This window comes from Erithacus rubecula (genome assembly GCF_903797595.1).
Source record: "Erithacus rubecula genome assembly, chromosome: 3".
NCBI classification, from domain to species: Eukaryota; Metazoa; Chordata; class Aves; order Passeriformes; family Muscicapidae; genus Erithacus; species Erithacus rubecula.
Genome location: NC_136689.1, coordinates 53245143 through 53271150, shown reverse-complemented (window position 1 = coordinate 53271150; position 26008 = coordinate 53245143). Strand labels below are relative to the sequence as shown.

Here is a 26008-nt window from a genome sequence, read left to right as displayed (position 1 = left end):
AAGAAAAAGTGGGTTCGCTTATTTGTTTGTTTACATGTTTGTTTTCAGTTTGGTTGATTGGTTTTTGGTTTTATTTTTCCTAAGCAAATTATATTACCTGCAGTCCAGGAAAATCATGTCTCTGAACAAAACAAAAGAAAGCAACCTTTATGTAAATAACAGAGGAAGTTGGAATAACTAGCATTGCTGGATGTGCAGGCTAGAGAAAGGTCTGAATAAATGTTTACATAGTAAACCAGATGATTTGTGCTCCTCTGGCCTAGTTGATTGCTGCACACAAGTATGAACTACGACTTCAGGAGGGGCTATCCTCCTCAAGTTTAATGCAAGATACATAATGGTGTAAAAGAGAATGGAGTTTACTCAGTATCATGTAAAACCTGGTGTGGCAGATCATGAACTCTGAGCTAGCAAGACACATTCATTTTTATGGATGGGGCAAAAGCATGTTTCTTTGCAAGTAGTATTAAGCCCTTGGCATTTTTTTCTTTCTGGTGCAGGGATATTAAATATTCCACAATTTTGTTTCAATTAAGATTGCCTTTTCCAAAACCTATGACAAAAGAAGACAAATGCATATTTCCAAATTGTTTGGGGATTCTGTGATAGAAGACAGCATGTATAGTATTGTTTGTAGATATTATTGTATCTATATGGGCCAGCATTCCCCTTTGATGGATACTGGCCATGGGCTGCCACTGACTGGCTGTGTCTTTCTGACTCTCTGGTGCTTCCATGAATTCCCAATATGAGGGAAAGGACTAATCTGACTAATCTGGTTTCTTGGATAGTTTTCACCTAGGTCAAATATTGAGACCAGTGCAACTTTAAAATGTTGATACTGCCTCACTATGGTACCCCAGTGTGTGTTCACATGGATATGCACATGTGTGGGCCTTATTTTTTTTCTTTGTGAGGAGGTGTTTTGATGCTGAGCTCATCATCTGAATTTGCTGAGTACTTTGAGATGCTCCTATGAAATGGCCCAAAATACATAGATTTGAGAAGCTGCAACAAACTCCTGGCAATACCATACTATGGTGTTCTAGGGTAAAAACAAGATTTGCCAGTCCAAGACAGCTTAATTTTATCCTTTCATCTCTCATGACAATGATATGAGGTGACTTTATTGGGAATTGATTGTACTGCATTTGTTGCTCTCCTTTATGTCTTTTTGTCACTCTAAGTCTGCTTACTCCAGTGTTATTTGTGCTGGTGGACTCAAAGACAGTAGAGATAATGGGGGGGAAAGGCACTTTTAAATGTTCTCCCATGTTTCATGTTCTCCCATGAAACAGAGCCATTGTTGAATTTGTTTAAGTGTGCTCTGAGCAGCTTTTGCTCAGTGAGAACCTCGGGACCTGGGACCTGTTCTCAGGCACTCTTGTTTTTGTCACCCTGTTTATAAAAAAAAAACAACCCCCACAAAAACTGAAAGACAAGCTAGAAGGATTTAAGAAATTGTGCTAGCAGGCTCCTTGAGCTATGGAAGTATACAAAGCATTGGATCTTCTGGCTATAAAATTGATAGCTTCTGCCCTCATTCTACCATCTGAAAAAGGCCAGAAAATTTTTTTCAGGTGCATTGGTTTTCAGGATGTCACTAGCTCTGTTAGTTCTGCATCTTAAAACATTCAGAACTACAAATCGTCTTGAAACACCTTGTCTTTTGGGGGTGCTCTTTTGGGGGTCTAACATGAGGCAGTTTCAGAGTGATGGACTCAATTTTTCCTGCCAGTGCCTTCCTGTCATATTTAGTTTCTCATGTTATTGTTTTTTTTAGTCTTGATCTTCTGTGTTTGTATCAAAGCCTACTTGCAAGAGAGAGCCTGGTCTCCAGACTGTAGATTTCTCTGGACAGCAGAGGCTGCCTCCTCTCCTTTCAGGTTTCACAGCATTAGGGAGAGGGACAAAGATCTTTTTTCCTCTCCTCAGCATGCATCCCCTGAAAGATTACCACCCAGAATACTTGTGTGCTGGGAGCGCCAGGAATAGAAATGCAACCCAGCACGTTAAGTTTCATACCGGCGCTGGCATTTAGAATTGGAATGGACATTTAAGTGCCCACACTGTGCATATTACCACTGCTGCAAAAACAACACTACAGACACTTCTGGCAGGATCCTCTTACTCTCTGCAGCAGGAAAAAGAGATTGTGTAAAAAGGACAAATAAATTCCTCTGCTTGCGTGCATAGCCCACTTCTGACTTGGCAATATATTTTGACTGCTCGCTGTAAACTGTATTATCATGCTATCTTCAGGCGAATGCTAGTTTTGCTTCTATGTAAAAATCACATATTTAGGTACAACATGACTGTACCATTTGATAGTGTAAATGCCAGATGGCATGTGCTACTGCAGTAACTGGATGGACACCTTTCAGGTTCGTGAAGCACCTAGTAGAGTTTCAGTTGTTATATATGTTATAATTAACTCTCAGTGCCTGAAAATGCACCTATATATGTTGCACGTACACATCTGTACATGTACAAAATAATCATATAGCTACACATAATGCAGTACATATTAGTGTGTATGTGTAGATATATACATACAGAGTACAGAATATTTGTGTAGGTACAGAGAGATATAGTAACAAACATATATGTGTGCATGGTTGTAATGACATTTCCTTGTATCACATCTATCAGGTTACAAGCGGCTAATAATTTTCTTCTTCTACTCACAGCCGAGCATAATGGCATACACTCATAAATCAACATCAACATGGAACATTGCTTAGCAAATATAAATGTATGTGCATTGCAGAATGATCAGAGATTACGAAAATATATCAGAAGTCAAAAGTAGCTGCTGGAGAAATGCTATGTCTTTAGTTTATTGAGATTGTTTGGAGGATCCTAATGTACTGTCACTGAAAGAATAATTTTTCCTTTACAATCTACTTAGCAAAGATTTATTGATCCTTTCCCCCTTCATAGAGAATTACTGATCCATTTTAGAAAATCAGATTTTCACACCTTTCACGAGAATGTGCACAGCGCAGTTCTCTAGGGATTGCCAAGGAAGTTGACTTTGACATGAAATCCCTAGGTACCGGCACACAACAGCCTATAGTCTCATCACTGATTTGTTGCACAGGGTGGTAAAATACTTTTATACATTTATAGAGAAATGATTGCACTGCAAGGACTTATTTTTCCATGCTAGTGGATGTATTCAAGGTCCTGTTATTTGTGTAAACAGCATTTTTCAGGGGGGTTGGTTCTTCTCAGCTCTGATGATACAAACAGTAAGGTAAGATAAAAGTTGTTGAAATTCATGTTGCAAAGCAGTACGATACTGTAGAATTTTTCAGTGTGTGTAAATAACTTTCTTCAAGATGTCTACTCTCTGTCCTCATTATTGTAGTATCCCAGGTAGCTAAGCATTAGGCATGTTATATTGAAGTATGCATCATAATGAAGGTGATTTATTATAATTAAAACAGCATGGAGAGCAGCTTTTATTAGACATATTGTTTCACAGGAGAGCTTAATAAAGAGCATTATTATTAGTTATAGATCTGTGTGAAGGATGTTGTTTACTGAGAGTTATGTGAGTATTAGTCAAAGTCTGAAGTTGCTCATTTGAGCTGTCCACTGGAGGGGGGGAAAAAAACCCAAAAAACATTCAGCGCAGCAAAGAGAAGAATTTTAAGATTGGAGGAGAGAGAGAGACAGAGACAGAGAAAAGGAAATGCCGAGTGCATGAAGTGTTCTCTGCAGGAGCAGTTCTAGAATACTTTATTACATATCTACGGAGACAATGGCATGGACTGTAAGTAGCTCCTGTCTCTCAATATAATAATGCACATAAAGTCGGGGTCAGATTGGGTTCGCTCTGGGCTTTGATGCTGCAGAAGGTCACCAAGGGGATCGATGGACAAAAATGAGACCCGAGTTTCATGCAATCAATGAGATTTTTCTATTTAAAGTGGACACTGTGTGTGAGTCTCGGGGCTTCAAATGTGCTTTTGCTCAGCTTGAGCAGATTGAGAGAAAGATGTACTATAAATGTGTTGTTTGTTTTAATAACTGCTGGCACAAGGACTGCATATCTAAACAGTTTAGTCTGATGAACTCTGTTATGAAGTTGCATGAGCTGCAAATAAATGGACAAATTAGCAGTTACTTTGAATGTTAATTATACTGAGTTTTTATTCTGTTTCTGTAGAGTTGTAATTGCCTGGCATTTAGATAATGCTTAAAATATGATTAGGGAACTACTAAATCATTTGGTTCAAAATCATGTGGGATTTATCTGTTCTACAAAAAATACTTTCTATTGTTAATTTCCTAGTCCTCTATTCTCATTATAGCCAATTCCTTAATTTCTTTAGAAATTGTTCACATTTCCACAAATTAAAACAAGTTTTTATCTGCCTTTGGTTAAGAAGCTTCATTCTTTTGAGTAGCAAATGGATACTTGGTACAGGATTGCTTTGATAATTTTCTCCTTAAAGTTTCTGGGCAGGTGAAAGACCGTACGTTGTTTGCCTTTTTTGTAAACAGTTATCTGTATGGGAAAAGGGAAGCAATCAGCAAGAATGTGGTCAGTGAGTCTGACATAGCTGTAACATCAGTGACAGCAAATAATTGACTGATATGGAGGAGGTTTATCTCTGTCGTGAAATAGTTAAAGAATTAAAGCAAATTACAGGCCAGTTTCTAATCCCTAATGTATACGATTTTAACTACTTTGCAGTTGATGGAGTTGTTCCAAATTTACACTGCCCTAACAGATCCATGTCCTGACACTGTTTTCAATTTCAAAGCAAGTCAGCTATCGGACTGCTCTTTGCAAATTAGAAAGGCACTTGAATCTGGGACTTAAATTATCTGATTGTATGGTTTTAAAAGCTAAAATATCTAAATACTCTTCTCCCCCACTCCCACAGCTATTCTCTTTCAGTAGGTTTCAGAGAAATAAAGTATCCTGAGTTTTCTGGGATTCTATTTCACGAATTGAAGTGTTCAGATATTGAAGTCTGTTTATCCCACATCGCTGCATAAGTAAATTCCACCAGTGGCTATGAGGGAGGAAAGGGGGAAGCAGCAAACCCAACCCACTGCATTTTTCAATCTGTTATTTAAAAATACTCTTTTAATGACAGTTAGTATATCAAATTTATTCCATCAACACAATCCACAAACAATCCTGAACAAAAGAAACAAACCAAGGCCTTGACAGACTTTTTCATACAAATATCTTAAATAGAGAGTAATTGAAGTTTTGTGAGAAAATAATTATAAATGGTAGTTTTTCTACAGTTCAGGTCTAAATTTGTTTGCTGGATTCTGAAAAGTGCTGCAAAGAAGAGTAAGTGTATAGAAGAGAACTTAAGTTTCTACCTTAATCTGATTTCTGCTAGAAGGGTCATTTACAATTCAAGCAGAATTTATGTTTACCCGAAATGATTTTTCTTTTATTTTCATGTATGCCTTGAGTAAGGACGCTTCAGCTTCTATTATTCTCATTAAAATTAAAAGCAAAACATCCTCCACCTCAGCTTCTTCTCTTAGGATGTGTTAAACATTTTCCAGTTAAGACTTTTTGATAAAACATAGAAGTTAATGAATTAGTTGAATTTTAAAAATGAAAATATTGACAATAAAAGCCCATTGCAGTAAGCACATTGCATTGGAAAACAAGTCTCTACAGTTAATGGAAAGAGCAAGCAATTGCAGGTAGCTTATATGAAACTCAAACAATAGCACAACCTGTGATAAATTGGAAGGTCATATGGAAAAGGGGTAGAAAGAAAATACCACAACTGTGTACTGTAATATTTTTCTCTGGACATACCTGAGTACAGTATTTCTCTCTTTGCTTTGGCTGCAAATATAGGAGGGTGATAAACCATGATACATACAAATTCAATTGTTAATTTGTAGAACAACTATCTTTATTTAGCCAATATTGAGGTGTGTACCTTTTTGAACAACAGGTCTGGCATGATCCTCACTGACAAGTCACTGGGAGTTAAATTATGGGTTTTGCAGTAGATCCAATGACTACTGCCCTTTAAAGGACTTTCTTTGACTTAAACCTATGCAGCCTCTTTTGACCTCCTCAGAGACATCAGCTGATTTTTACAGCCACCCCCAACAGGGTAAAGTTCTCAAGTGTTCACTCATGAAAATGTTTTTGAGGGTTATAGTAAAATTCTGCTTGCAAAAGAAGGAACAGAAGCAACTGGGTTTCTATGCACAGATTTTTGCAGAATTAGATGGTGAATTAGGGCATGCTTCCCTGATAAGGCCTTACATATGAGGCTAATAAAAAGATGGTTTTTCAATTCTCTGGTTTAAATGTACTGTATATTTCATTTTGCTTTATCTTTCTGAGTGATTTAGAAAAGGTTGGAAGATGAACTGTGCATAGAACAGCAGGAGCATATGGGCCACAAGGAAAAGTACAAATGATCCAAAACTGAGGAAACAGATTAATTCAATTGAAAAATTTTGCACATGGGGAAAACATTGAATGTCATTTATAAGCACTTTGCCTTAATATTCACATTTAATACACTTTCCTTTTTATGCTAACTAATGAATGGTCATAAAAAACAATTTTTTACACTTTTCTCTCCTACCCATTTTAAAATACTGGAAAACAGACATGTAAATTAAAGCTTCCCATGGATATTTTTAACTTCTGCAACCTGCTTATTCAACATATCATCCTAGGTCTCGCTGATCTTAGCAGCATTGCAAGGACCATATTTTCACACAGATGAACCATTCATGGCAATTTCTCCAATAGATTTGACACAAACATTCTTTTCTTTGATATTGGAGATATAAGCTTTCTATTTTTGACCTATTTTTTCTCCTGACCGACATATTTATTGAGGCTATTGCGAGGAAAATCCCACTTTCCATTAATATTTCACTTCTCTGTTTCTTTCTCTTGCAGAATTTCAGGTTGATAGAGCAGTAAGAGGGTCTTGGTCAATGTCAGCTTATGTACGGGCATGCATCAATAAAAACAGAACTCAAAGTTTTATTTAGAATTACTATTTGAATAAATACACATGTGCAGTAGCTAATATGAATATATGTATCATTTTGATGCTGTCTTCGTGATTCTACTGATGTAGATCAACATGTAGCATTTATTGATCTTTTCTAAAGGCATATGTAGTTCCAGAGAAGATTTTGATTGATTGTCCTCATCCAGAGTGAATTCTTTCTCCAGCTCTCTAGAGTCTTCAGTGGCATTGGCTGTGGGTAACAAGCAGACAAAAGATTTCTTTTTGAGGAAGGGATGTGATTGTATATACGTATTATCATGTTTGAATTCTAAATAATTATTCAATGCCCTTTGCTTTTCCCATCTGAGAAGCTTGATACACCACTTATGCTAGGAGACTATAAACTATTGGTAGCAGTATAGATATCTTATGTCAACCCTCCATTCTACAGAATGAGATGATAGAAGCTAATACACTGCAGGGAAGAGGAATATCTTCTCTGACTTGTGTTGTTTGTTTCATCAGACAAATATTCATCCCCTATTACATTTACATTACATGTTTCAGTTTTAAGAATTCCATGCATGCAAATCTATATTAAGAAGGTATGAAAAATTATTAAATACTTTGCATTTCTTGATTTTTAATGTAAAAGTGTAAGATACCTTGCTGCATATTTCAACACTAGATGTTTATTGCAATGACTCTCTATTCCCAGTTTAGGTCAAGAGGTAAGAATGCACTAGTATTAATCTAGGTAAATAAACTATATATCCATTCCTTAATTACTGGTGCCAGAGGCAAACACCAAATATATTGTACAAATCAGGGTTTTGGACCACAGTCAAGAACTGCATATCAACTCACTGTCTTATGCTGTCTAATTTCTTCTTTCTATTGTCTAAATGATCTCTCACATTTTCTCTCTAAGTTCCTTCTACTTGCTGAATGAGATAAAAAGAAAGGGATGCAGTCCTCCATCTTTTTTCTTCCCTTTATCAACCAAAATGTTCACCAGAGAAGTCTGAAAACAAAATGTGTGAATGCCAATCTTATTTCCTGGCATTCTCCAGTAACTGTATCTCTTGGTTAGACTCAGTAAGATGCCTATGTCTCTCCAAAAAATATCTCAGTGTCTTGAACAGTTTAATAAAAATGCGTCTGCACTTATTTCCATGCTGTTAGTTGGATTGGGGTTTTTTTAGACCAACAAGAATTCTCCCCCACAAAGCTTTGTGTGCATGCCTTTGACCATCCTGAAGAATGAGACTGCTGGTACTGAGCTAATTCCCTTTTCTGACAATCTAAACAGAACCCCCCCCTCCCCCCCATGCTTGGAGGGTATTCTACCACAAATGCATGCTTGGAACAGTGGATAAACCTCAGGCCCTTGCCAAATTCCACTGCCACATCCCTTGTAGGGCTCCCTGAGAGCTGGAGTATGCAATGTTGACTAAAGGAGGTCTTTGGTTCATGCCAATTCAAGAGAACTTCACTTAGTTTGAAGCTGCAGTCTACCTCTGGATGGCAGTAGGGTCACTGAGAACAGGTTACAGCTTCTCCAGTTTTCTCTTGGGAAGTACATATCTGGCAAATTTGTTTAGTCTTCACTCATGTTGTTGGTGCGGTTTGCCTTCACCTCAAGCTTACAAAATTTGACATAAGAAGTGAAGTCTCTAGGCTGGGGTCTATTGTTTTCAAGGTTTTCAGTCTTTTCCTCCAAGTAAGTGATCATTTACAGTTGTTCAGCATTTTGAGAAGCTTCTTCTTTTTAATTGGGTTTTATTAAAGTACCTGATCTGAATACTCTCCAAAAATTGTTGAGGATGCAAAATAGGAACTCCTCTCAGGCTAGCCATACTCAGTTATAATGTTATTTGCTCACAGTTTAATTCTTTTGGTAGACTTAAGCTCTAACATGTTAAATTTTTTCATATTATATAAGGATATTCAGTATTGGTAAGAGGTTTTCTTGAGCTACAAGGAAACTGGAGACATATTAGTCAAAGTGAAAATACATAGAGTACATATTTTTTACCTCTGCCCTTGTGAGTTGCAAACAGGAACTGCCTGACAATTTTTCCCCAAGTTTAGTGTATGTTTTTCTGTTTGGTATTTAGAATGTATCTGGTTTGTTAATTTTTTTCTTGCAAATAAATTGTGCAAGCCAAAACAATGGGATTTAAAACAGTACAGCAAGTCAAAAATGTGACTTTGCTGTGAAATTATGATTTTTGTGCTCCAGATTGAAATAGTTTTGTAGGTAATATCTATGCACATTATTGTTCTTTGTTACAAGTATCTTATTAGTGTAAACCTGTGCAGAGCGCCCCTACTAAGCAAAGTCAGATTGTATTGTATCCATGACACCAGCTGGGATGCTAAAAGGGACTCAGCTGTGCTTTGTCATCAACAGTGTTACAAACTGTGTTCCGCTTTCTAGCCTGCCTTTTCAGTCTCAGTGCCTTAAATGAAGTGCTGAATTACACTTTAAGAACCCTAGTGAAAGCAAAAGGTTTAGGATAGGTGTTACTGAGGTCATAACTTATTAATGATGTTAATGTCATATACAAGGCAGGAGAGGACCCCCTTTGATAGTGAGATCCTATGTTGGGTCTGCAGAGATATTAAGAGTGAAACCCAGCAAATTTTTGAAATACTTTTGGATAGGAAAATAAACACAAACTCATATGTTCTTTAACTTTTACATTAATTATCAGCGCAGTGTTTTACAATTTTTCACTGGATTATAGAGCAAAAAGTATTTATCTGACTCAGAGAAATTTGAGCAGAAAGACTTTTGGTGATACAGATTAGAAGACACCACAACTGTGCACAACCGTGCATTGCTGTGTTGCACATTTTTCTGTCCAGTAGATTTTTAAATGTCACAAACAGAAGTGCTTTTTCTACTTATCTTGATTTCAGTATGTATGATTAGTCCAGGGTTACATGCTTGAAGAACCAGTTTATACCCTTCCGATATAGATAAATGACTACAATATCTTAAAGCCATAATTTAACCACAGTATAAATATGGCTTTGTTTTCATCGCAGCAGTTCAGTTACTCTGTCACAACAAATTTGAGATATCTGGTTGGGCTTTTGTTGGTGCTTTTCACTATGTTGTCATCTTTTCTTAAACAAGCACTAGGGATGTGTACAGACACTAGTTCATGTAGGAGAAAAAAACTGTATAGATGGAATGACACGAGTCACAGGGAGTAGCCTCTAACACTGGGGTTGGAAGCCCAGCATAAGTGTTCACTTGTGTTGCCACTTCTCCATGTGATAACTCTTCTTTGTTTGTGGTCTTCCAGATCCCTTTGATATTAAAGGAAAAGAGTGTCTTTCCAAAGCTTTGACTTGCTTGTGATAGTAGTGAGAGACAGGTGGAACCTTATGCATTTCCATTTAAAGATTTATCTTCATAAGTCCACATTCATTTTTCTCTCTTCTTCTTTGTAAAAACATAATAAAAAATAGTGGAAGTCTGCAGCTAGAACTTTTCTTCAGAAAACCAGCCCAGTTGAACAATTTGTTAACTGTTTGTATGGTTAGATTGTCTGTCCTTTTCCTGTTGCTCTGCTGGAATCAGACAGGTTAGGAAATGATGTAGAGCTGGGAAGAGTTCCCTGAATGAAGCTCTGTGCATCTGGCCATGTAAGAATTCTAAAATAATAAATGCTTTAAACTACTAGACAAGGCAGATTTTGATGTGATGAAGACCAGGGAATTACTGCTTAAGCATGCAATTCATGTTAATGCAACCCGATCCCTGGTGAGTTGCTGATTAATCTAAGTGGATTATAGCCTAGCCTCTGAGTAGCTTTTCTTTAACTGATACATGGAACAGAATTCAGTGTTTCTTCACACTGAATGTATGACCTTAGAAAACTGAAAGGGACTCCATCTGGGGTTTCTTTGTTTTGTTGCTGTTATTGTTTTTGGTGGGGGTTTTTTTGTTTTGTTTTGTTTTGTTTTGTTTTGTAATATTATTGTGGCTTCAGATTTTTCCTTCCTTTATTAACTTCTCTTCCATACAACACTTGGACTTGAAATAGAATGAGATTGGTATTAGATGCTTAATACTCACAGTCCTCTAAAATTTTTTGTCCTCCCCCTCCTGCTCTCCCCTTTCCCCTTGCCCCCTAAAGTATTCCCTTTGGAGTTCAAAGCTTATGAATTTCTAGGCTTCCCACATGAAGAGGCAGTTTTGAGCCCAACAGAATCTTTGTTGTGTGTGTTAGGAATTGAAGCTGAAAGGTGAGCAGAAGGAAGTTTGGAAGTTGCTGGTAGAATTACATTAGTAGTGTTACCTATGTGGAGACTATAGTTTCTCTTTTCTGCTGTACTTGGGTAAGTTACATAGGAATATCTGTGCAAGTACCTTGGTGCCACAAAAGTGATCTCATGTCCTAGCTAAGTATCAAGTCTGAAAACATTTAATGCTATTTTGACTGCACAAGTGAAACACTTTTGTGTAGAAGTGTTTTGATTCCATCTAGGAGCTGCTGGTTATCTTTCACTAGTAATTCTCTATGTAGGCCTGTGGGTGTACTACTTTACATTCTCTTGGAAACAAGCAAATACTTTGTGATAGTCACTTAAGTGGCCTTATTGTACTCCCTACGAAGATGCCCTACTTGTGAGTGCAAAATTGGTAGCACATGCTTATTGGGGAAAAAAAGCTTTTTCTAAAACCATTGCTGCTGCTATTGCAGTAATGGGATATCAAACAGGCAAAATTGTATGTGTTGTCAATGTCTGCAATATAATTTCATTGACTTACAATGTTTAAAGTGAAGGCATGATGGTAAGCTTATATAAGGTGTCACATTGAAGTAATCACCCACCAACTTGGTTTTATAGCAAAAGAGAACATTTTAATATCCACACGAATTCTGAGGACACTCCAGCTTACATGAAAACACAGAGATCAAAGTATGTGATTAAGCATTCAGATAATGTAGTGCTGAGAAATACTTAAATAACCCAACAAATAATGAATGAAGTAAATGTGGGTAAAAGTAAATGAAAGCTGATTTTGATCTATGAATAAGAGTTTAGTCTAAAACCAAAAAAGAAAGAGGGATGGTTTAATTTTTCTTATCCCTCATGTAGCCACTTGTATTTATTTGGTGCTTGCCTACGTCTCTTTGCTTATACTTTCATTCTACCAAGTTTTCTCTTCAGCAATCTTCAGAGTAAGGTTGGAATGATTAAAAGTATCCTGTGCTTGAATGCAGAAGAAGCACATGAGCTGGGACTGTCAGGCCTGTGAGTTGAGCAGAGCTGCCTGTCTGTGTGAAAAGGGAGCTCAGGCAATGTCACAGATTTGTGGGTCCTCCACTCATTTTCCTAAGCTGTAGATCTGAATCATAGTAGTGGGGCTGGCTGTCTGGGGACAAACTGCTCATGACAGCATGTATGATGCTGTGTTTTGGATTTGTGACTAAAATAATACTGATGACACCTCAGTGTCTTGGCTATCACAGTGTCTGTGTTAGAGGCAGGCAGGAAGCTGAGAAGGGACAATCTCCCTGCAAAGCCTCCCTGGAGGAATACTATTTACAAGAGTTTGTAGTGATAGGAGAAAGGGGAAATGGCTTCAAAATGAAAGAGAAGAGGCTTAGATCAGATAGTAGGAAAAAATTCTTTACTATGGGAGTGGTGAGGCATCAGAACAGGTTGCACAGAGAACTTGAGGATGCCCCATGTCTGGAAATGTTTAGGGCAGGTTAGATGGAGCTCTAAACAACCTGGTCTAGGTAATCTTAGTGCCCCTTCAAACCCAAATTGTTCAATTATATGATGCTGTTGGGATGTCTGACCCCAACAGACCAAAAAGATATTCCATACATATGATGTAGCGTTCAGCATTAAAAGCAGGGAGAAAGAAGGATGAATTTTGGTTATTTGTGTCTATGGTAAACACCTTTCTCAGGTAGCTGTTATGCACAGTGAGGCTTCACTGCCCTGGAATTGCCTTGTAAATGGGAAGTGATGCTAAAAATTCTTTATTTTGGTTTGCTTGCATGTGCAACTTATGTTTCACTTATCAAACTGTCTTTATGTTGATCCACAAGCCATCTCTCCCTCTGTTGGGAGAGGGGAGTGAGTGAGTAGTTGTGTGAGTGCTTGGCTACTAGACATTATTATATAGTAGCTCACCAAAACAGTGCAAATCTTCAAGAGGGAGCAGCTGCTGTAATCACAAGCAGGGATAAATGTGTTGGAGAAACATTTCAATAGGTTTAAAAAATATGAACCATTTTATGAACCAGATTTTAAGGGTAATCATATTGGTAACTGTTTGGAAAGGGACTATTCCTGAGGAAAGTGCAGTGGTAGGAAGAAAAGAAAAAGCAACGCAACAGAATAGGGTCTGATAACAGCAGACATGAGCTCCTGTCTTACAGTGTTTTATTTTCTTGCATTCCTTCTCTGCAATGAAGATCTGCTTTCCTAATTCTTCTTGAGCTCCTTAGGCTGGGAGAATGGAGGCCACATAATGTAGCAGTTTGAGTAGAAAAAGAGCAAGGAGAAAGCATCTTTTACTCATAGAAGATCCTTTGAAGTTGTCCCAGTGTTGAGTTTGACAGGTACAACCAAGACCTGTAGCACCTCTGTGAAATGTATCAGAAGTGCCATCATGTTAAGAATGAGAGATGGATTTTTCTTCATGTAAGGAATAAATTGGTTAAATATGCATTCCTAGATTATCTGCTCAACACATGAGAAAATGGATATCTGTAGATATTGAATGTAGGTAAATAATTAAAGGAGTAGGTTAAAAAAGGAATAAGTGAAAAAAAATTAATAATGGTCCAGTTAAATACAGTAAAAATTGCCCTAGTAGTAAATATAACTAAAAGTTTGTGAGTGTAGTTTGAGGAAAATTAGTTTTATGACATTTTAAGTTAGATATTATAAAACTTTAGAAAGCATAGAGCAAGAAAGACTTCAGTAAAGACTCTGTGGGGACAGGTTAGATCACTTATGGAAATTTTCACAGGAATTCTTAAAAGTCAAAGTAGACACCCTTGCCCTGGTCTCTCCCTTGCAAATTGATTAAACAATCTGTAGGGATTAGGTGGCTTGCCTGGCAATGCACACAGCTTCAGTGGCAAAGCTGAGCTTTCAAGAGGCCAGCCCTCCTATTATAAGCATCTGATGGCAAACTTCCTCTCCCACAAAGGAAAGACTATTTTTTGTTATAAGAGGACTAACAGAAAGGTCAAAGATGGTTTGAACACTGTATGATCTTGCAGCTGTGCTAGTATACTCAGGCTTGCTGCAGGAAACCCAAGTGCCTCTTTGGTTTTGCATATGCAAACTAAAAATATGTGTGGTCTCTAGGTTCAGAAAACTAATAATAAAAATGGACATAGGAATAAATTTTTCCTTTAAGTACAAGGCAAGGATGCTTTCTTTAAATATATATGCCAAACACACAGTATAAATTTTCATTTGGACTGACACATGAAAATTACTTATAATGAACAAAAATTGTGAGATTGTGATTAAAACTCATATTCTACACTTTATTGCTCTGTTTTTGTATTTTTAGTCATTCTGAAGTTATTAATGGCTTTTTAACATTCATTTACGGGATGCTTATTTTACCAAAGCAGTTATAGTAATGATCTCCATATTTATGCATGGGTTGTGCATACAAACAAAAGAAAAATAAAAAAAGTTTGTCATGTTTTTAAATAACATTAATAATTGGAACGAAAATTTTATTTTGAAAGATGATATTTATTAGTTATTTTTAAAAAATAACAAAGTTTGTAATAGGTTAAAAAGTAGGTAAAAAAGTAATTTGAAACCAATAGTATTATGAGATTGTGTTGACCTATGTATATATTTTTTAAAATAAGTTATATTTAGGGATACCTATTGATACCTTGTTATTGATTTCAATGATGAGAAAATCAGTGTCCTTACTGATTTTTCATTAGGAGAATTGAGTATGTGTTTGTCCCTGCTGAAGCACATGGCAGCAATTCAAAAGGCTGAAATGGGAAGGAATCAGGCCTGCTAAAAACTTTTTTATATATGTAATATTTACATGCATATATGTGCATACATTAGATATATATATCATAAACAATAATAGGGTCTGTGGAAATATTTTTCTCCTGTTAAAACAAGGAAATCAGCAGCATTTGTTACTGCTCTCTGAGCAGAGCAGTGATACTTACTCTTTTAGGGTGAAGCTGAGCAGCCCACTGATGTCAGCCAGCTTGAAAAAAACAGGTGTTAGCAGCAACGTGCTGCAATAGTTGCATGTTTTGGTCTACTCTCTGATCTGATTTTTCCTTTCTTAAAATATTGTTTGTTTTGAAGGAGTTTCCTCAAGAAACAATACAGAGCCAATGGCAAATCATTGAATGGCATTTTTTTCTTAAAAGAACAACAAACCCTCCAAAAATCCCCCAACCAAACAATATCCACTAAAGAACAGGACTGTTCGTGTAGGAAAATATCAGCAGATCTGCAAAATGCCTCAGTCATTGTTTATCAGTAATCCAGTTACTGTAATTGCTGCCAAAATGATCAGTAAATGTTCTGCTGTTTTCCTGTTGTAAAGCATTAAACAGAAAAACTGCTTTGTATTGAAGAGATCCTCCCATATGTCCAGCACATAATACTGTTGTTGTGATTGGTGTGTTTCACATCCCACCTCAGCATAATGAACAAAACCTTGGGACTTTATAAGTATTCCTGCAACTTCCAGCAGATTAAGGCTATTGATAAAAAGGTGAGGCACCCTTTGGGTTTCAAGTTCTTTAAGTCTTTATGCAAATTGCATAAATATGAAGCTGTGTGGGAGCTGAAGGCATGTTAAATTAGGAATACATTTAATTAGAAATTAATATTAGTCACATCAATATTGTGATCTGCAATATGAAAAGAAATATGTGGTACCCAGGTGTTGATGAAGACCTGGTATGAAGTAAAGTAACCCTGAAGATCTTTTGTAATGATTAAAAAAACAATTGCACTCATTCATCAATGAGAAAGGCTTGGGAAATATAAAAAGCATTGCAATATTGATCTGCAGTATTTGTGGCATTATTAAGTATGTTTAGCAGCTGTAGCAGCAGGTTTTGTTGTCAGATTATTTCAACACAGAAGAATGATAGAAAAACTATTTGGGATTCTTCCTCTTAACCTGGAAGCTGCAGTGCATTTTCTAGTATCTGGAAAAAGAAAATAACATTTTAGTCTGTGAGCCTCAGATCAGGAGAGGCTTTCATTTTCTTCAAAAGATGAGCATTATTGCTTTTCTATTCTATGCTTAGAGTAGATAAAAGGAAATCTGAAGGTCCAGCCCTAGAAAGTATGATATGAGTAAAAATGCCAGAAAATAAATAATTTCCCATACTTGTCACTGAAATTCAAGTGTGCTGTATTATGGGAACATCCATGAAGAGCAGACTAAATAATTAACCACATATTATATAAAATTAAAGTTAAGCTATCCTAAGTTTGGGTACAGATTTGGGAAAACTTCAGCATTCTTTAGCAAGAAGTTAAAGCAGACTTTCTCACTTGCTTCAAGATAAAAATGAACAATTTTGGATTGAAGACTTTTCATCAAGATTTGATTGTCATATTCTGGTGCAATCATGATTTGCCTGATGTGATTTGTTTAAGTCTTTCAATTGTATTTGTAAAAGATTTTAAAAGATTTGCAAAAAATGTATACTGATCTCCCAAACTGGTCTTGGTTATTACTATTTATTGTATTGTAAATTTTAATAATTTAAAAAGTGGTATTCAATTAAAAACCTGGATGAAACTGGAGATAAAGTAATATTACAAGTTTTCACTGGAAAATGTTGCTTCATTGCACTATAAGGGATTTATACACATTTCAAAAAAGTTTTTTAGAAGGTGTTATGCTGTGGGTGTTAGAATTTCTCGTGAGAGCTAGGGAAGAGATCCGTAATGAAATAGGAAGTGCCTTTCCTCATGGAGCTGACTACAGATTAATCTTGATTTGGGTCTTCCTAGACCAAGTGCAAGTAATTTAATTAATTAACCACTGAGCTGAGTTACTATTTAACCCATGCTCTGATCACCAAAAATTCAAGTTAATGGTTTCTTCATTTTACATTGTGAAAATCCTGACATGACATGTTAATGTAAAATTCAGTTTTTGTTTAACTAAGAGGAGAGCTTCTTTCAGTCACTCTGAATCCCTTCTATAGAGCCCGGTCAAGCTTCTCTCTCATACCCGAGAAACATTCAAAAGCTATTGTAAGTTTGGTTTTGGTGTGGATTCTGGATGTGCTGATTTCTGAAAGAAAGCAATTTTAGCTGAATTTTGGCTTTGGTATTTTTTCACCCAAAGTAATTTCTAGTGTGTGCATGGTTGACAAAGCCTTACAAATGAAAATATAGACAAACTGCATATAATATTTAAATTTCTAGTTGGGCCAAATCGTTATCATTTTACTGCTTGTAATAGAAATCCTAGTGAGAAATCTTACACCTTGGAAAGACTGACTCAAGTATGTCATGGAGTATTTTATTATATTTCTTCATTTCAAAGAGGTTGTTTAGGGCCTCCTCTCTTGGAGAGCAGATTATGTAGCATAATCATCTGGAAAAAGAGGCTTATGTTTAAGGGCTATCTAAAATCCAAATTGTGCAAATATTTAACAAGAAAAAAGACAAATTATGAAACTGGCATGCTTATGAAAGAGCACTTGTCATTTGGTAAACAGGTTCATGTCTTCTCATGTAGTCAGTGTGGAGACTAAAACATCACATTAAATAATTTTCAGGGTGTACACAAAGGTTGGGGCTCTTTTATAGCAGGGATCACCTAGACACCCAATGACACTCTACATTAGGGTAAAATGGTATTTTTTCCATAAGAGTAATAAATTAATACCTTTATACAACTTAGTTTTGTTTTGTTTTTCTTTTAATGGAAAACAATGCTTTCCTCTTCATACTGGATTTTTCCAAGTCTTCTGGTAAATTGGCCTCACAGTATAAAAATTAAAATTATTCTTTCAGACTTGACATTTTCTGGATGTTTTCTTATGTTTGACATGGCTCCTTCATAATAGAATTGTCAGAGCACTGGGAGTCATCCATTACTCATATGGAGAAAGAGTCAGTCTTACTCCTAATAGGACCAACTTCTAATTTCAGATTTAATTGCTCTCCTACAGTATCTCCTTCTTTCAGGAAACCAGATAAAAAAATGTAGGAAATCTCTAAGTCTGGTGATCTTTAATTTCTTTTTTAACCAAATGATTCTAAGAAATGAGTGGGAAAATGTATTGAAGGCTTATTCCACCACATTGTTCCCAGTAACAATTGCCTATTTTGCCTTTGCCCTATACTGATCTCTAGGGCCTGATTGTCTGCTTTCACAAAAATGGGTCAGGTTTTGTGCAACTCTAAGAATCTTTAACTAGAAGAAGGCTGATTTCTCTCACCACTCTCAGGACTTGTTATTTCTACTAGTGGCTTTGTGCTGTTGTCTATCATGTGTTTTGAGGAGTGTGGTAGTTTCCCAGAATAGTAGCTTCTCTTGTCTCTTGACCTGTGTGTGCATACAGACTCTTCCTACATGTCCACCGATAGACAACCTCCTTTACAGAAAGGTAGTATATGTCATTCAAATGTGGAATCATTATAATCAGGCCAAGACCAAAATTAAAACTCTTGTAATCTAATTAATAGTGGAAAGTTTTGAATAGCTTCACCCTGGATCTGGTACAAAAGTCCAAACAAGTGTTCTTGTAACAAAAAGAGCAGTATGATCCTTATATCAGACTAATAATTGTATCAGAAGCATTAAGGTCAACTTTTAAGACTTTAAAGCAATATTAAGAGTAAAGCTTCTGTGCTGTGTGTACTCTGGCATTAGTGATCCCCAAGTGTTGTGTGTCAGGAAAAACACAAAGTATGGATTCATTAGTGCACATATTTCTTTGCCAACAGGATTAAGAAATGGCTTTTCTAGACCAGAGGTGCAGATGTCTCTTACAATGAATTATTGTTCCTTACTCTTCTATGGTGAAACCAACATTCTTTGCCTTTCTTTCCTTTTTAAAGATTGCAGCATGACTGCTGGGGTACATTTAGAGCAATAAACCCAAACTGATTGTTAAGTAATAGTGACCTAGCTATTTACTGTGGGACAGCCTCTATGTGGCTGTTCCCTGTAGCCTGTAGCCAGCCTGATTAGCAAATTGAAATTCTTTTGTGAACCTTGATCTTAATAGGTGCAAGAAATATGTTCAATAGTGTCATTGGGGAAAATAGTGAAATAGGGGGGGAAAAAAGTTTAGTGAGGAATTTTTTTATATGATTTGAAAACACATTGTAGTACGTCAATCTCAAGGCACCGCAATTCAAGGGACATTGACATTTAAAATTTAATTTAAAAAATAAATAAAATTATTTCTCTTTTAAGATTCCTGAAACAACAATTAAAAGCTCCATAAGTTCCTGTAAACCTTATTTTTCCAGTCAGATCTATGTTATTCTAATTAACAGTAACCATTTAAATTTCCTCAGAATTTAAAATTATGCAAATAAATGAAGGAGACAATCCTAACATTACTGCTTAACTTGAGAAGAATATTTCTGAAAAAGAGGGCACTGTGGGCAGAGATAGTTTTTCTGATCTTCCAAATTAAATTGCTATAGTTCATTATTATTAATAAAATGTGTACAACTAAGCACTGATTTGTGAATTAGTTGCATTATTTTTTACTAGAAAACTATTTTTATTTTAACTGCAACCTGGGCACTATATGGGAAAACAAATATCGTTGGAAAAACAAAACGTCCAAAGCCACACTAGTATTGAGAAAAGGGAGAAAATAAGAACTTTCTTTTTCTACAACTTTCTTTTTTGCTACAGAGAATTTAATGAGGAGAATAAATACAATTCTAGCTGAAGAAAAGCAGAGACTGTTTTGGGTGTAATATTGAGTGAGATGAGCTGATGCTATGTCAGCTTTTTTCTGTAAGAGAAAGGACAGGTAATGCAGAAGATTTTAGTAATCTGAATATGAGTAATATAGGTAAGAGACATACATATGTAAATAGAAGTTCAAGATCAAAGTAGTGATGAGAGATCAATGACCATGTATCAGCTTGTTTTTTTTGCTTATAAACATCCATCCAAAGGTGGTGGTACAAGTGGCTGTGAAGAAAATGAGATTTTTCCCTATAACTTTTCCAGGGAAATAAGAGCCAGCAGGTAGAAATGGTCAGAGGCTAGCAGGGGACAAAAGGTTGATTCAAAGTAGTTTGCATAAATTAGCCTATGGATAGATTGGGATGGAAATATCAGCACATTAGTGACAACAGATAAAACAATGTTAAAAGAAGAAAGAATCAAAGAAGGTTGTCTGTAAAAGATCTTTATTTATGAATAAAAAACCAAACAGAAAAACCTCGAGAAGAAGGAAAAAAACTTTTTCATAAGAACACCAAGGGAGAAGGTAATCCTAAATTTCACTGGTATTTACTAAAAAAAGAAATCTTAGAACAGATGTACCTTAGAACAGCTTTATCCAAGTTTGTGATTGTGCTCTATCTTGACTAAAAAAATTGAAAAGCTACAATTTGAATAAATTTTAGTGCAGTCATTGGAATAGTAAGTAATTACAAAGTGTACATTTTATGTTTATTAGTAGAATTTTTGTGTTTGCTCTCAAATTCATTATGTATGTCCCAAACGGAAGTCTGTGCAATATCATGACTGGGTATGGAGGTTTGGGCAGGATTTATTTAATATTTTGAAAAAAAGCAGAAAATTGATTTTTAATATTTCTGCAGGGGGCGGGGGGGGGGGAAGTCTGTGCAAATTAACTTCAAACTGAAGGCAAAATAAAAAGCAAAACAGAGGATCTCACTTTTTCTCTGAACTAGAATTTAGAAAGTAATTACATTCAGAGCAACAATGTTTATGGTGCAGTAAGTACAAAATTTAGACCAGTGGCTAAATCAGTACATGAAGCCTTTATAAAGCTCTATTATCACCCAAGTCCTACATTAAAGAAGAAAGTAATTCATTTTTAGACTTCTGCCTAGGGCATGTTTGACACAAACCCTATACAGTTTCTTTTAAAAGCTATCTTTGATTACTAAATAGTTTTGCTTAGAAACTGCACCTTTACCCTTAAAGTGCAAAGGCAAAGCTTTTAATAAATGTGATAAATGTTCTGCTGTACTTCGTACAGTCCTTCGGATAAGAAAAAAGTAAAGGTTTTAGCTTTTAGAAGAGGGTGTGTTACCAGAACCGTAATTTGCATTTGCAAATCCGAAGGATTTTTACTATTAAATTAAGCACATGAGCCAGTTTAAACCATCAGGGAGTGGTAGAGCTGAAGAGTGGTGTAGCAGATACTGTGACTGAATTACAGGAGGTATAAGCCACCCCTTAAGGGAGACACACAGCAGGGAGGACTACTTGCAGCACAAAGCTGTCAGGGAAATCTCACAGGAAACAGGCAAGTCTCGAAGTACTAGTGCTAGTTGGACAAGAAATAGATGACAAGTTATATGAGTATCTGCAAGAGGTTTGTGTATAATTTGTCACTACATGTGTGGTATATACAGTTATATTTTGAATAAGGGGATTGTGATTCCTTAGCTCTCTCATAACTTGAACCCTGAAATTCTGAAGCCCTAGTCTCTTACTTAAAGCATATAAACCCTTTTGACAAAGTTCATCTTGCTGGTTTTATGCATTCTTAGGCTTTTGAGTTTTGCATATGAAAAGCTGAAACTTTTGTGTTTGTGTCAGTGAGCAGAAGAGCCTTTGCTACAGTCCAAAGTGCAATCTGATCTACAGCACCTTCCAAAAATCAAATGCTGAGTGCCAAGCCCAAAGAAACCCAGTGCAGAAGAGCAGATCCTGACAGTATTGGCTACTAAAGATGCATACACAATTCCTTCCTCAGTGCATCCTCTCCAGTGCTGTGGGTCCTCTCTGGGATGGGCTTGTTGGTGGGCAAAGAGGAGGAGAGGGCTGCTGGGCCTGTAGCTGTCATAGCAACTGCTCCAGAATTTTTGTTAGAGAGACCATTTGGAAACATAGGAAAAACCCCCTTTGATCAAAGGATTTTGCAGACTAGGCCACTTGCTGTGCGCTAGAATTACAATTTACTACATATTTTGCAAAAACAATAATTTTTAATCATGCATAATTTACTGCAGAACAGATGTTTTTAAGCACAGAAAGAAATTGAAGGCCTGAAGTTTAAAAATCTCCAATTTTTAGTATGTTTTTCAAGGAAACATACCTTTCCTTAAGTCATCATTTAAGTGATTTATTTAGTCTTCATGTAGACTAGAAATTTGGACAGTATCTAATCTGCCTGCTTAGAGAGAAAGTTGTCGTTCATTTACCTGTCAGAGAGAGCTGCCCTGAGGGTTAACTACAGGTTCTTGTGTTGCCTGAGGGAGGGGCAGCAGTTTATGTTATTTCACTTTTTATAGTCCTTGCCTGTGTGTTTGCAAAGCTGTTTTAAATTCACTGCTAAGAGTATGCCCAGCCATGTGAGTGACTATGTTGATGTTTGCAGTGCAGGTCTCAGTGATACCTTGCAGCAATGAGTTCCACAGGTTGTCCACCAACTACTGTTTGGAAAAATATAATTTATTATTATTATTATATTTATGATTTTTTCCCATTTCAGTGGAGACACCTTTTCTCCTCAGATGAGTTAGGGTGAATAGTTTCTGATCTACATTTTCTCTCTGCTGTTTATTTTCTTGTACCCTTTCTTTGATCATGCTCATTCTTAGTCACATTTTTCTGTAAGCACTCCCAGGCCTTTTGATCAGTTTATCATCCTTACTGCACTTTTTTCTGATGTATCTTTCTTAGATGGACTAACCAGAAATGAACAAAGTACTCCAGGTGAGGCCAAATTATAGATATACATAACAAATAAAATCCTGGCTCTGTTGAAGTTGCTGTGAATTCACCATCATCGAAGAGCTGAGGTTTCTCCCAGTACTGTCACATTTCCCACATTTCTCTTCCTCCCATTTTCATACATTCAGCTTCAGAATTTGGCAACATAGACTTGATCTAGAATCCCACAGATTCCATGAAATCCATTAAATTGCTGTTAGTCCTGAGATCAGAGTTTTTCTCTGTGGACATGATTAGTTCTCCCCCCAAACTACCTGGATGAAAAGGGTCAAATTTTGTTCTGATTAACATTTATTATGGATGTTAGTAACAAATCTTGATGTTAGTTTTGAATAACTGAAACTGAGAGAAGCAGCACAGACTAAAACAATGCTCACAATGTTCACAATGACCTTTAGCTGCAAAACTGGCTAAAATACATTATTTAGTATATGAAAGCAAACAAATTTTTTGCCTCAGTAAATGACTGTCCATAGTGCACTACGAGTATGAGGCAAAACAAGTCAGAGTTTTTTACAGCGTCTGCAAAAGCTGCAAAAGAAATCTGTTGGTTTTTGTTTCCTCTCCAGAAACATCTAAGAAATGTTCAGATTGTTCCTGTCTAATAAATACAGTAAATGAAATGTTAATAAATTGCCAGCAATTTAGCCTGACAATAACATGGATTGACCAAATTGATTAAATTGATTATGTTTCATATATTTACAATATGTAGACACAAGCCTAATTTATTTTCTAAAGAGTTCAAGGTAGGTATCACTGGTTTAAAAAAAGGCAAAACAAAACAATGGAGTAATGTTTGTGGTTGCTATCTGCAATAATCTAATGCTGACAGAGAGCAGTATTTTATTTAGTAATTAACAGTGTAAAGGGAAGAGAAGCTGTCATGTTGGTTCTTAAGCTGGGGAATGTGATGAAAGATGATATCTGCGATCTCATCCTTTCCACTTGTTTAGGATTGTCAGAATGAGAAATGTCAGCATTATGAAAGCTCAGCTCTGCTCTTGATATGATAAAACCCTTCAAAAGCCAGTCTTTCTTTCCCTCTCCCCCTCCTTTCTCCCTCTCCTGCTTGCACTTGCTTTTTTTATTTATCCTGTTTTGTTAGATGGCAGAAATATAATTCTTTTCTTTCTTCCTATTATAAGCCACCATTTTTGTTTTATTATATGTTTCACAACCCCTAATGCCCCACTGAAAATTACCTTGTTAAATGACAGTGTTTCAAAGCCATGAATCCTTTCCACCATTCCCTCAGAGGTTTGAAACAGTCAACAGACTGTAAAGAATAAATAATAAAAAAGTATTGATTATTTTGATGACTGTGAGATTCAATTAAGTATTAATTTTGCCCTCCAGTGGACCTATCAAGGTATTCAAAAGGGAGGATTCGGCTCAACTAAATGCGTGCTGAGTGCTTCAGCCTTAAATAGGGAGAAAATGTGTTTACCTACAGTATTTGAAGAGGAGTGCATTGATGCACAGAGTCCAATATTTAAGTGCTGTGCAAATTAAGCCCTGGTGACAGTGACATTGTTTTCGGCAATATGAGTATTGACTAAAGAAGTGCATTTGATGACAGCTTAAACTATTTGTATTGATTAACATTTTCATAGATTATCATGTGTCATATCAAATTCACTTTTCAGACATGAATACATTAAAAAACCCACAGGCAAACATCGACCAATGTGAGGACGGGACAGAGGGAACATGCTAGCCAACCTACTTGCTCGCTGGTCACCTGTTCTCTGCATAAGAACCATTTAGGCATGAACTTTGCAATAAATAGCTGCTAGAGAGAGCAACAAGGTCACTTGTTCTTTTTCTTTTTTTTTTTTTTGGAGGTTTTTTTAGCTCTGCTTTCTGTGCTGTCATGATATTATGCTTATTATTTTGCAAATGGAATAACTGAGTGTGCTTGGAAATAATGCCTGACCCCCAAACGTCCTTAATGAACAGAAGATAAAACAGATTCTGATGACCAAGAAAAAATTTAGATGTGTATATATGTGTGTGTAACGTTTTATGGGGGATATGATGTTGCAAACACAAGAATAATTGCAAACTGTATGTGTAAGTATCTTCACTAATTTTATCTTTTAGAAAATGGTTTATGTGATTTTTTTATTTTCTAAAGAAAAATACATGTTTGTGTCTTCATGGACTTTTGAAGCAGGGTATCCCAACGACAGGAACAGTTAGAAGAAAACTGTATTTCTGTTAAAAGTATGTAATGAAATGGCTAATGATGCTGTGTGTTTTCATAGAAATGCTGGAATGCTAGAACCTGTGTGTTTGATTTTGTTAATGTTATACAGCTGAGGATACCTCTTTAAATCACTATGGAGCGCTCACAGGGGGCTCCTCTTCTGTGGTATCGGAGCATATAGGAATTTCTTCTCTTACTATGCTAAGGACAGGGTGAGGTGTAAAAACATACAGAAAAAGCTCATCTCACAATTAAAGCTGTGTTGGTTATGTTGCTTTCATAGAAGTTTTTCTCCAAAGCATCCTGAATCTCTCACATGCTAGTTGAGCTTTAATAGGGTGGGGAGTAATGGAAAACTCATTGGATCTGTAATAGCTCTTCACTTGACTGCAGCCAGCAATAACAGCAGGAGCAGCCAGAGATAAGAGAGAGAGAGAGTGTGTGTGTGTATGTGTGTGTGTGTGAGAGAGAGGGAGTGGAACAGAGAGTATACGCACACCAAAGCTACCACTTTTTCCCCCCTCACTCTTTTTTTCCCCCCATCCTAGGATCCAATGATAGCTGGACAAGTCAGTAAGCCCTTGCTGTCACTGCGGAGTGAAATGAATGCAGAGTTGAGAGGTGAGGACAAGGCAGCTACTTCAGACAACGAGCTGAATGAGCCCTTGCTTGCGCCTGTGGAATCAAATGACAGCGAGGACACTCCCAGCAAGCTCTTCGGTAAGTCTGTCTAGGTATTTCATTTCACTGCTACCATGTTGTCCGGAAGAGCAATCTCCCCTGTTTTTTTTTTTTTATTTTTTTTATTTTTTATTTTTTTTTGTTCGCTCAATTTTCTTGTAAGTAGGAAAGAGTAGCTTGGAGCATGCAGGCACGCAG

The 26008-nt window shown here is 36.4% G+C and overlaps 1 protein-coding gene across 3 annotated transcripts in view; it reads left to right on the top strand.

The window, feature by feature from the left end:
• The window catches only part of POU6F2 (POU class 6 homeobox 2), a 306702-nt gene that overhangs the window by 35203 nt on the left and 245491 nt on the right, over positions 1-26008 (top strand). For all 3 annotated transcript variants that reach the window (XM_079301926.1, XM_079301927.1, XM_079301928.1), the window contains exon 2: positions 25678-25849. In XM_079301926.1, coding sequence (XP_079158052.1) covers positions 25678-25849 — 172 coding nt within the window. The remainder of the gene's footprint in view (positions 1-25677; positions 25850-26008) is intronic.